The sequence below is a fragment of the Dryas octopetala genome, chromosome 2, assembly GCF_963921425.1.
Source record: "Dryas octopetala chromosome 2, drDryOcto1.1, whole genome shotgun sequence".
In the NCBI taxonomy this organism is placed as follows: Eukaryota; Viridiplantae; Streptophyta; class Magnoliopsida; order Rosales; family Rosaceae; genus Dryas; species Dryas octopetala.
The window spans coordinates 26,686,009-26,698,991 of record NC_141367.1 but is presented as its reverse complement, the minus strand read 5'-3'; the positions used below and the strand labels follow the sequence as shown (position 1 = coordinate 26,698,991).

Sequence of the window (12,983 nt, the reverse complement as noted above, 5' to 3'; positions counted from 1 at the left end):
CATTTAACTAATCGGTCCCAACAGCATTCTTGTAATTATTAAGCTGAGACTAAACCATTCATTATCATAATCTATTTTTTTACCGAAGCTTTTTGACTAATCCCAACAACATTCCCCTAAATAAATTTTGAGGGTTTGTTTTTTTAAACTAGAGTGATTGGGAACGGACAAAATACGGACCTTTAGCAACATAATTAATATAAAAAATAAGGAATAAACAAACTTACAATTTAGTGTGACAAATTTATTCCATGTTTTCTTGAATTTTCTTATAGTTCAATATAAACACTCAAAATATTTACAAGGTATATATAGCATAGATAGTCTAAAGTCCTGGCAATACAAGGAAAACAATAAAGGAGAAAATAAATTAAAATATTACAATGTCTTTCTAATCAAGAAAGAAATTAGCTATTAAAGAAAAGATACGTGTCCATTACTTTCTAGAATAATCCTAGACATAGCTTGGGGCTTCTTGGGTATAGGAGTAGGTATTTTAACCGTGCACGGCCAAAATCTGCTGAACTATATTAGTAAAATACCGTAAAAATTTGTATTGATTAAAAAAAGTCAACACCGCTAAGAAAGCTAAACCGGATCGGTTCATTCTGGTTCCACACTTCATTTAACCAAATCACATCAAACCGCATCGCATAAATAAAACAAATATATATTTTTATATTTTATATCATTTTTATACATATATATATACTATTTTTTTATACTTTTTATACATATTTATATCATTTTTATATACTTTTTATACACATTTTTATGTTCATTAACTTGTAGTTATAGTCACTGATTATATAATTGTATTTATTTTTAACTTTTAAGTTTTAAGCACTAAAACAAAGTTTAATGTGTGAGCCTTTTTGGTTAAATTTATTGAATCAACTTATAAACTTTTTTTTTACCAAAACTTGTTAATTAGGTTGGGTTTGCATCATTAAAATAATTGGGCTTAAGTTTAAAAAAACAAAGTTGAAGCCCAAAAGTGCCAATATGAATAATAACTCATTAAATCCAAAACCGTAGTGGAGAACCGCACTGCACTTTGAATGGTTTGGTTTGGTTTGGTTTTTCTCCTCCCTTTTCGATTTTTAGCACTGAACCGCACCGTATAGAAACGTCCGGCACGGCACACGGTTTCGGGGATGAGCCGGGCTGAACCACACCACGCCCACCCCTACTTGGGGATATTCTTGATGACGATAAATTATTTTTTATATTATAACATTGTTATATAGTGTAATTAATTTACGTATTATTAATATTATACCTTACAAATATAATTTTATTATTCATATATATTATCACTCATGCATTAATTATACCACGTAATTATGTTATAATTTTATATGATAATTTTTTCTAGTACATATTTAATTCAAAACTAATTACAATGACTAAAAAGCTCAAAATATTATACAATTCTTTACCAGACTTCAATTTCTGGTCTGTAATATATTTTCACCACTACATACTAGCAAACTCTGTTCCCTAATTTCCTTAAAAAAAAAAAATGTTTAACTCATTATATATATATATATATTTTTAGCCAAGGATTTAACTCATTATATTAAATATGGGGATTAATGTCAATTTGGTCTCGAGACTATTACAATTGTATCCGTTTGGTTTCCAAACTTTTAATTTGAAAATTTTAGTTAATAGATTTTTTCAATTTTGCCAATTGAGATTGTTAAGTCAATTTACACAATTTCTGTCCAAAGCTCCATTTGCATAGAACCATGTGTCAATTACGTACCTTTTTTTTTAGCTCTAGACATGTTCATTTGATTTCAATATAAATTGACTAAACAATTTCAATTGACAAAATTAAAAAAGTGTAGGGACTAAATTTTTGAAATTAGAAGTCTAGAGGTCAAATTAATACAAGTATAATTATCTGACGACCAAATTAACATTATTATCTTAAATATACTGTTATTCTTTACAAACAAACTACAGTTTTACACGTGTAAAATTACTCAAAGGAAAAATTGTTTGTACATGATGTCAAACTATAAATTCCTGATTAAATGAAAAAACTTTTGACATGAAATAACCAAACATTCTTGGTCGAGAAATAAACACAACTATTGTACAAAAGTTCCTTCCGAATGTAAGTCTGCAGGGTTGATTAAGCCTCGATCGGTTCGAATGGGAGAGGGGTTGGGATATATTACTGGGACTGTTCCCCTCGATCTGCTTTTTAGCTGAACAGGGACATCATACAACATTACAACATCAAAAGTCAGAGGAAATTATATATATATAGCTGAGGAACAGAATAAAGGGGCACCAAACAACCCGTTAGTCACACAAACAAACCTCATAACTTAGCCAGGAGGCCAAGAGAGACCATTGGGCCAGTTCATGCATGCAAATCAATATTTGCCACTTCAACTTGATATTTATTTTTTATATAGATTTTGTTGCTCAGTTGCTCTGTATTTAAAAATTAAAATATAAGTTAAAATAAAATAAAATATATAGTCCATCATTAATTATCCGAATGACGCTATGATCATACCCATGTCTATATCGTTCAAATCAAACCACGACTGTGCGTATAACTCGCCAGCAAGATTAATATTCACACATGCTATCATCTCAAATTAAGACGGACTCAATGGATCTCATGCATGGTCTCTCATAAATATCTGAGAAAATTATATATATAACAGAAAATTGGTGGCTCCAGACTTGTTTTATTAGACGGTCACTTCTCAGAAGCAGGTGTTGTCATGAATATGAAAATTGAAAACTGACCCAAAAGAGAAAAATAATATTAATACATGAGAGAGAGAGTCTGAGTCTGAGTCTGAGAGATTTTAAAAACGACGGTGGAGGGTTTGAATCAATTAATTGAAGACTTGAGAAGGAAGGAGACGGGAAGATTTGAACGACAAGAAGATCGGTGGTGTCAGAAGCAGGCAATAAAATCAATACATAGAGAGTAGTAAGCAGCTTTTTGGCAGTAGTAGTAGTAGGATGGGAAATGAAAAGCCCACTGACTTTATGATCATCCACCTCCATCTCCATGGAATTAATTAATGTCCAAATAATATTAATTAATTTTCTCAGGATTTGGATTTTGGGTAGTAGGGAATGTCTTGTATATCTTACTAATGTTTAATTCAATTCAATGCACAACTTCTACTTGCCAGGCTCATTCCCAGGAAATTTTAAATGTCATTTGTACTCTGTCCAATATTGTCTAATATTGTCCAATGTTGTTCATTGCCTTGATGACTTATAAATTCTAGTGCATGCATGCATTAATGTACATCCATCGATCCCTCTTAAATGAAAAGCATATATATCTGTTGTTCGAATTTACATCACCTCTTGAATCTTGAATTTGGGAGGCCAAGAACATATACTGATATACATACATTAACATACTATCAATGTGATCAATTATGATGCCTCATTTCTTGGGAAGCATTAATTCCAATAGCCCTCCCTCTCCGGCCCCTCCAACAACAAAAAAAATGGGCCTGTTAGTTATATGACACGATGAGCCACAGCTTTTAACGGTTCTACACTGTTTGTGGGTAATGGCCTTCCCACCAAACCAAACACCAATATCTCCTGAATCTGATACAATTAAGCAAAGAAAAGTGCCGGGAAGCTCTCTCTCTCTCTCTCTCTCTCTCTCTCTCTCATATATATGTATAATAATAATAATAATAATAATAATATGCTTTTATTCAAATCGCTGACTGCAACCTTCTTCTCTGTATGGTTCGTACAAGATCGAGCATATCCCGATCCAATTCCTTTTTCGCAGATCACACAGATGCGCACACGGCTTTACTGTCTAGACACCTTAAGTCCACTCTGTGGGGTCCCCCTTACTACTTGCTATCATAAAATTAGGGCAATTTTGATGGTGGCTCATCAATACTGAATTTGTACCCAACATTTAATTCAGAATAAACAAAATCAATCGTTCATCAACATATAAGCAACTTAAAAAATTGGTAATTATCATAACCTAACTTACTGGTAATTTTCAAGATACGTTCCTTTTTTTTTTTTTTTTTAATAATATTTGTGACCAAATTACACTTTTAATTAGTTCACGTGATTTTGGTTAATTTTTGCTAACCTTTTGAAGTTCCAAATCCCATGTCCAAGAATGGAACTACAATGTCAAAACAGGTTAAGCTAGACTGCTTATTATAATGATTGGATTTTTAGCTGAAATAAATAAATTGGTAATTTGGTAGGGGTACGTTACATGCCATGTACGTACTTAGGTGGTATTCATTCATAAATTCTCTTACAATAATGAAAGAAAAAATTTATAATTTAATGATTAATTTCTCATACTTTTTTTTTTTTGTCGAAAGAAATTATATATATATAACTAATTGGTTAGTAAGTTAATACAAAACTAACTACCATGATAGGTCCACTGCACAATGTAATCTCAAAATCTGAATCATCCATTTTTTAAGCCCTACTTTAAATATTATCTCGATAAAGAATTTCCAAAATCATAAATCATTTAGCAGTTTGATTATGATAACAATTATTTATATGCTTTTATCGAAAACAGTGATTGTCTATTTATTTTATCACAATTAGATGACCAAATGATTTATAATGTAATTGATTTTTTACAATGATGATCTTTGAAGTATGACCTAAAAAATGGACGGTTTGGATTATGAGATTAGTTATATAGTAAGCCCAAAAGCATGGTTAGTTTCGTATTAATTTACTAACTAGTTAGTTTTAGAGCATTTATCTATATATATATATATAAGTATGAGAAGTATTAGTCTTAGTAATTATACTTTTTATGGCTCCTCCATTTCTCATACTTATATTTATACATACTTATTTTCTCATGATTATAATAAGAGAATTTTTTAGTAATTATATATAAGTAAATGAATAATAGTTTTTTGCCCAAAATAATAATTAAATTAAACACATCACTGGATCTTATCACTTCATCAACATTAAAAATAGAGCAAATTAAACGTACATTACACCCCTCAAGTATGGGGGTTTCATTGCACCCTATGGTTTCAATTTTTTCAATTTAGTAACCAACGTTTTGATTTACTTTTAATTCACTACTATAGTGTGTTTGACCGCCTAATCAGACGTTAATTGATGACGTGACAGTTGTACATCTCACATTTTGTTGACTTGTAAGGCCGAATGATCTCCAAAAATGCCCCATAAGAAGTAATTCACAATTTGATATGAATTTTTGGTTTTTGAACGACCTCCCAAAATTCATATTAAACTTGATGTATTAAAAATACACATGCAAATAGGTCATTTGGCCTTATAAGTTGGCAAAAATGTGAGATATGCAACTATCAAGTCATCAATTAACATATAATTAGAAAGTTAAAAAATATGATAATAGTGAATTGTATGTAAATCAAAACATTATATATAGTAAATTAAAAAAATTGAAATTATGAGATGCAAGTTATGAAACAATCCAAATATGAGAGGTGTAAATTATAATTTACTCTTAAAAATATATATTTTTTCAAGTAGAACTTGGTTTTGGAAGAAGTATTTAACGAACTATGAGGTGGATATATATTATATGGGAAGTATCAACACGTTATTCTTGAAGCCCTAACCTCCTTCGTTAGTTCGTTTACTGAATATTTTTATTTGTCTTTGTTCTCCCATAAAATTCCGAAAAATTAATATAGAGGGCTCGAGAGTTGAGAGTCCGTGGCAATTTGGAATTCCAGGAAAAGCGTTTATATATCCTTTTAAAGTTAATAAATTTTCACAATATATTCGAAACATGTAAATCCTACCACCCTTTTCAGAATGCCAAAAAGGTGAAACATTTGCAGATGTTAGATCACTGCAAGGTCAGAGAGAGAGAGAGAGAAGTTATAGAGGGCACGCGTGGAAAGCTAGCGAAGAAAGAGAGAGAGCTGATGAGGGTTTTGGGGAGAAATGAGAGGACTTGCATGCACACACACTACACAGCAACTGGCCAATAGAGAGAGGCCTAAAGGGTAATTTGCTGTTTTTCCTATTTTTAGTTACTTGTTTAGGTGCAAATAAAAAAAGAGGAAACCCACCTTTACCATTCTGGCTCGGGAAATGAATAAAAGGAAACCATATAAAAATACATATTCTTAGGATATGCGAAGCAAAATGTACATAGCTTTTTTTTATTTTTTATAATAAAATAAAATGGATGTGGTAATCACTACCCAAAAGTTTTAATTATTAGAAATTTTAAATGGATGTATTTCGGGTATTACATTTTCCCTCACATCCATTAAAAATTATAATTCAAACTTTTAACTCAATGTCTTCTGTAATTATAATTTTGATGGAGAATATTATTAAGCCCAACATTTTACCGACTTTAACCATCAATTTTATTATTTTATTTTTTGTAACGTGACTTATTTTAAGATATATAACAACTATTAGAGTTTAAATATTAAATTTTAATTTTCAGATTTTGAGCAATAATATGAATTTGAAGTTGAAGACTCAAAATCTTGAATTCTCTACTGCTGATACTTAATTTCAACCTTATTAGATCCAATTATGGCCTCGTCATTTAGCTAGCTAGCTACTTACTACAGTACTTACTAAAAGGATCCAATTAACCACGTTACTGTTATTAAATTCCTTTTCTAGTACTATTAATTAGGCTATTGAATGATTAAATTGATCATCCATAATTTAGATTACTACCAGCTGGCTAGCTAATTATAAGTCATTTGGTTTCAATTATTGTATAATAACTATTTCCCCTTAATTTACACTACTGTGGACAAGCTAAATAAGCTGCTTCTTCTATGGACTCTTCATTTTTATTTTTTGGATACTGTGGTTATTTTGTAATTAATTCCTTCTCATTAGAAAAATTAAGTAATTTTCTTACCAGAAAAAGAAAAAGAGAGAAATTTTTTGTAGAAAATGTACGTGTGTTCGGTACAATATAATAATAATGTTACCGGTAAAATTACCAGCTGGGTCAATCGATAGAAAGATGTCAGTGGCAAATACTTTTCTTTTTCTTTGAGATAAGTAACGAGTAATTGCAGCTTTCTATGAATATGTAAATGCGAAACTGCAAACTTACAGTTGTTGACAGATCAATTTGTCTCCTAATTTAATCCATCCACAATAGTAATTCTCAAAAAATTATTGTAATATTATCAATATTGCATATATACATAAAAAAAATTATAAGCAATCAAATGAGATGAAATATATATGAACAAACAAATAAATCATAATAATTTTATTTATTTATTTGAATCGTTATAAACTTAATAATTGATGATTAAATTGTAAAATTTATTATCTTATCTTATGATGATTCCCTTTGCACCCGATACAGTAATACCATTGCTTTAGCCGCTGAGCAACTTGAAGGGATAAGGCCCATAAGGTAAGGTTGTAAATCAATTTGATACCGTTCGAGTTCAGCTCAGATTTGACTTGTTTAAGCTAGATCGCAAAAAAAAAAAGTCAAACCGAGATTTGTTCATTTGAAAAACAAACTAAATTTGAGTTTTGATATGTTTGGCTCGTCAAATTTGTGAACAATTTTTATGTTTGTCTAAGTTATAAAAATGTTTAAATTATTTTAGTCATATGTTTGATATGTCATATATAATTTATACGTTATAAAGAGTTAAGAATAGTCATAAATAATTATTATGTCAAGTAAATGAATTAGCTTTTTTTTATTTAATGGATAAATCACCAACAAATTCATGACCAAAAACAAAAAGTTGTTTATAAACTTGCAACTGTAGGCTTGTAGCATGAAAGTAGCATGGGCACACTGTTAGATAAGATTATGTAAATTGGCTATACAGCTCGTATCCAGCTCGATTTTTATTTTTTAACTTGTTTGAGTTGGGCTTGTATAAGAAATAAGTCAAGTTTACTAGTTTAGACAAATTAACTCAACTCATTTACGCCATCAGGTAACGGTATGTATGGACAAAATTAATTAACTACGTACTTATAAAATGTTTGAAAAACTGATACAATAAATCAAGTTGCGCATATCCAGTACATAGTTCAATTACTTTCCTGTCTTGTACTGTGTATTGAACAAGAATAACTAGGTGCACATGTCCAACAAAACTGCAACGGAGTATTAAGTGGTCCTGAGCACGTACAGTTTCTTTTTAATTTTGCCGATTTTTTCTTCAATTTATATGCCTAAAAAGAGGTTATACAGTAATATAATAATTTAAAATTATAACTGGAAAAGAGAAAAGACATATAGATAATAGATTGACCCAATTAGAAAGGAAATGTGGTAAAGCCAGTTGTTATTAACATGTAGGAGGGGCTAAAAAGAGAAGTCTGAGATGTAAATTTAAGCTAATGTCGGAGTTGTGAAGAGAAGTAGCTTTCTTATAGCTTCAGTGTCAGGATATTGGGTGTGATAAGTTACCAGCAATCATGTGCCACGTGTGAACATTGAACTTTTCATACGTGCCTTTTAGACTTTTAGGTGCGTGAGTATAGCACGCAATAGCACTAGATTATGTAGAGTTAATAGACTACTCATCATCATGCCCCTATTACTGCTCTTAATATTCCGGCTGCATTGCATTGCATTGCATGCCCTGCAATGCAATTCAATAGTTGACTTCTGATAGTGCCAAATTCTTTACATTAATCACAATAATTAAGTTTCACTTTTGCTATTATGAAATAATAATAATACTAGTTATTGGGTGAAAGAGGGAATTAATTAATTAAGGAGATCGAGGACAGGCGTGCAACACACTACACAACCTGCTTTGCTTTCTGTTTCTGCTTTTCATGGACGACAACCAATGAATCAATGTCATTAGCAGTTACGTACCACATGTCCATATGATCGAGATATATATATATATATATATATATAGTATAGGGCTTGGTAAGGTTGTTTCACTAGCTTAATTCTATACTTCTCTATATTCAGCCTAGCCTACATGTATATGGACTATGATCACTCTGGTGCATTGGTGCTGCTGGGTACTGGGTACGTACTGGTACTGCATGCTTACTGCTCATTTACAACTTTGTCGTCCTCTTTAGAGCTTGCTAGCTTTGTACTTCTTTTAGAACTTCTATGATTCGTACCATATGCATATGCTTACCGATTGATTCTAATCTTTACACAACAAGAATATAAATAAATAGTGGGTTGAAAATTTGATTTGATTTGATTTTTTTGTTTTGTTTTTGTTTTTGTTAGTTGGGCAATTACCATGAACGGCAATTGTTATGTTGTACCTTGCCTAATGCTATCCACAAATTGATGGAAGTTAATAGTCTTATAGATCCAGTGGATATCCGATAGAATGGACTATGGAAGCTCAATAAGTAAACGTCTAAGCTGAGTTTTAAACTTGCCCTCACCTGGGCTTTACAGCAGTGAGCGGAACAAATTGGGCCATGCCAGCCCATTCCAGCTTCATATGCAATTCTGACAAGTTGGCCTTTGCAGTTACAAACTTACAAGTTACAACTTAGCCGGATGGACGAGATATAAATAAGTTGGGGTAATTTTAAACAACAAATTTTTCGGTCTGATAACTTACAGCACTGTTACCTAATATCGCTAATTCAATTCACATGTTATAACATGATAGACAATGCATTTATACTTTTATACTCATATTCATAATATAAGTGAATTAGTAATATTAAGTAAAGGTGTTACGATCACACTAAAATATGAATGCTTTTATACACATATTAATAACATAAGTAAATTAGTACTATTACTTAAGGTATTACAATCACACTAAAAAATAAGTGCTTAAAAACAATCCAACTATACACACCAAACGAGAGCACCGTTTCTAAATTCTAAGTTTCTAACCATGTATGTTTCTTTGAAATAGACATCTTCGGTTTCAGCAATCGTGTCATTTGAAATTCTCTTTCATTGATTAGTCTCTAGTGCTCATTACCATACATTACAGACGATACAATTGTGGAATGCTTTAGATTACAAATTATCCACACAGATATTCTCTCTTTGTCAAAACATGTTGATTAAAAGTGGGTGGTTTCTAACTATCTGGAGAAATTATTTTGTATAACCGCTATATTGACACGTGGTATAACAAGTTTATTTGTTATAATATGAGTGGATGTTATTAATATTATACCCTATTAATATAAACACATCGTCCAATAATACCCTTATACGTTAGATTGGTTATACCACATGACGATATATCGGTTATACTCTATAATTTTTCGACTATCTGGTAACCACTTTCTATTTATCAACAAGAAAGAAATAAAAATTAAGGATCACATGGTGGGGTAGTGTAGGAGAAGCCTCAAACCACTTTTCTTATCTCAATAACCCAGAGGATAACAATGATTAATTCAAATCTCTTTCAAATTTGTTTGAATTCTACAAGTTAAATTAAATAGTTAATTGGGAATCATTTCAAATCTCTCCATAATTGAGAAGACCAAGAGAATCCCCCCTTTGAATTCTACATGAGCTGGGGACCTCCCTTTCAAAAATCAATTTTTTTTTAACCTTGCAATGAACTATTGGGGTATGAAGTTTGCATAAGTTCTGTAAAGATAGATGCTATTCAAGAGGACAATGACACACAATAACAAACAAAGAAAACCAAATTAAAACAGAAAAAAGAGGATAGTGAGAGAAATAAAGATCACAATGGGGAAGTGTATATGTCTAGCATGTGACCAAAGAAATACATATACACCAGTGACATAAAAGGTGTATTTATCTAGCAAGTGACAAGAGAAATACATATAAAACCATGACATAAAAGTTTATATTTTGCACACATGGGGATGCCATATGACATGGTCCACTTATTTGATGCACATTAAGCATAATAAGGTTAAACCTCACCATCCCATAAATCTTCAAGGGACTTAAATGGTGATGGTCCATTAGCCGCAACAAGGTCTTCTCTAAGCATCATTTTGCGCTGCTGGATTTGGTTGATCTTGTGAAGGTCTTCATCTGATAGCTGCCAGTCAAAGATCTGCAAGTTCTGCTTCAACCTCTCCTTGTTGTAGCTCTTCACAGCAAGAGTTGCCCCTGCCTGGTATACCCATCTAATGCAAATCTGAGCAATAGTCTTTCCACGAGCCTCTGCGATTTCCTGAAGCACTTTGCTTTCCAAAACATGATTGGTGCCCCAACTGGTCCCCTTGGCACCCAAAGGAGAGAAGGCAGTCACAACTACGCCATTGGCCTTGCAGAAGTCTCTCAACTTCTTCTGTTGCCAGAGTGGGCTCATTTCCACCTACACACAAATTAAAGATGGTTCATAAAATAAATAAAAAGAAAGAAACATTCCGTGTATAGAAACGAAGTAAGGAATTCATGCTAGGAAATTGAAAATGGACTCACTTGATTCACTGAAGGAGGAATGGTAGCAAAAGAGAGTATGTTCTCTAGCTTTTTGCTGGAGAAGCTGCTGACTCCAATGGACTTGGTAAGGCCAAGTCTCTGGCATTCTTCCATGGCTGCCCACACAGCCTTGTAGTCCATAGGCATAAGGTCCTCTCCAAGTAGTGGGTACACCAGTTTCCCTGGCTTGGCACTGATGGGCGAGTGAATGAGGTACAGGTCAAGGTACCCCAATTGAAGATTTCTGTACATAAAAATTACAAATCAGTCCCACCCAAAAATCCCAATTCAACCCAAAACCAATCTACAACGAGGGACAGAGACTGACCGAAGTGATTGCTGCAGGGCAGGAATGACAAGGTCAGGGTGAGAATCGTTGCTCCACAACTTTGAAGTGATGAAGAGTTGGTCTCTTGAAGCAACGAGGCCGAGTGTGAGTGCTTCTTGAATGCATTCTCCGAGAGTCTGCTCGGAGCAGTACATAGCAGCCGTGTCAAAGTGTCGGTAACCGAGCTTGATGGCCTCGAGAACCGCCGTTTTCAAAGCGGTTGGGTCTAAGTTGTTGGCGGCTGTGCCAAAGGCAAGAACAGGCATGGTCCTGCGCCCAGTGGAGGAGCCCAGCACCACCTCTGGGATTTGGGTTGCTGCCATCTTTTACTTTTCTTTGCTCTCTTGTAAAATGTAAAGCTGCTGCTGCTGCTGCTGCTGAATGTGGGTTGAGTGGTATGAAGTCGGTTTTATATTGCATTATTGTATCCGAAATTTCTTAAATATCAATATCCAAAAATTTACGATATATGATAATATCAATGAATATATGGATTTCGGTAAATATGAATGTAATAAAGTTGAGTTAAATTTTATTGTTTTAATATTAATTAATTAAAATTAATGAATGAATATTGATCTAATTAGGACTAAATTTGGTTTAATTTCATCTTATTTCTTTTTTTTTCTCAAATTTTGAAATATTTTATATAATTTTTGTAATATTTTACTATATTTTATAGACATATATTAATATTTTATTAATATATATTAATATTTTATCCATATATATATCAATAATATTTAAATATTTTCATCCATGATTATTGCTGACATTGTCAAAGGACTCAAACTTGACAACAAAGAGTAGAGAAGAAAGAGAAGAAGGGTAGGGATAGTAGGTGGTATACTTACGTTGTAAGTAAGTCTTTTTCATTATTGAGATATTCGTAATTTTATTTATTAATATTTAAATATATTATAACTAATATATAACTGATATTTTTTTAATATCAAAAAAATATTAATATATATTGATAAAATATTGGTATATATTAATAAAATATTGATATATATTGATAAAATATTAAACTTTTGGATGATCATTGCTGACATTGTCAAACTTGACAACATAGATTAGAGAACACTTTTTATTCAACTCTCCTCCTGCTACCAAGGTGCTAACGGCATTGATTATGCCAGTCTCAACTACCTACGAAGGTTCTAACGTCATCCAAAAGTTTGAATTTAATTTTTCATTTTGAAACCATGACTTCAAATGTATGAATCAATTGTTAAAACTAGGGCTGAGATT

The 12,983-nt window shown here is 32.0% G+C and overlaps 1 protein-coding gene across 1 annotated transcript; it reads right to left on the bottom strand.

The window, feature by feature from the left end:
• Positions 1-10,673: 10,673 nt before the first annotated feature.
• LOC147294899 (non-functional NADPH-dependent codeinone reductase 2-like) lies at positions 10,674-12,115 on the bottom strand. Its single transcript, XM_086231787.1, has 3 exons — positions 11,730-12,115; positions 11,402-11,645; positions 10,674-11,294 (listed from the first exon to the last, which is right to left on the bottom strand). The coding sequence occupies exons 1-3, from the start codon at positions 12,050-12,052 to the stop codon at positions 10,884-10,886; spliced, it is 978 nt and encodes a 325-aa protein (XP_086087913.1). The 5' UTR covers positions 12,053-12,115; the 3' UTR covers positions 10,674-10,883.
• Between the last annotated feature and the right edge of the window lie 868 nt (positions 12,116-12,983).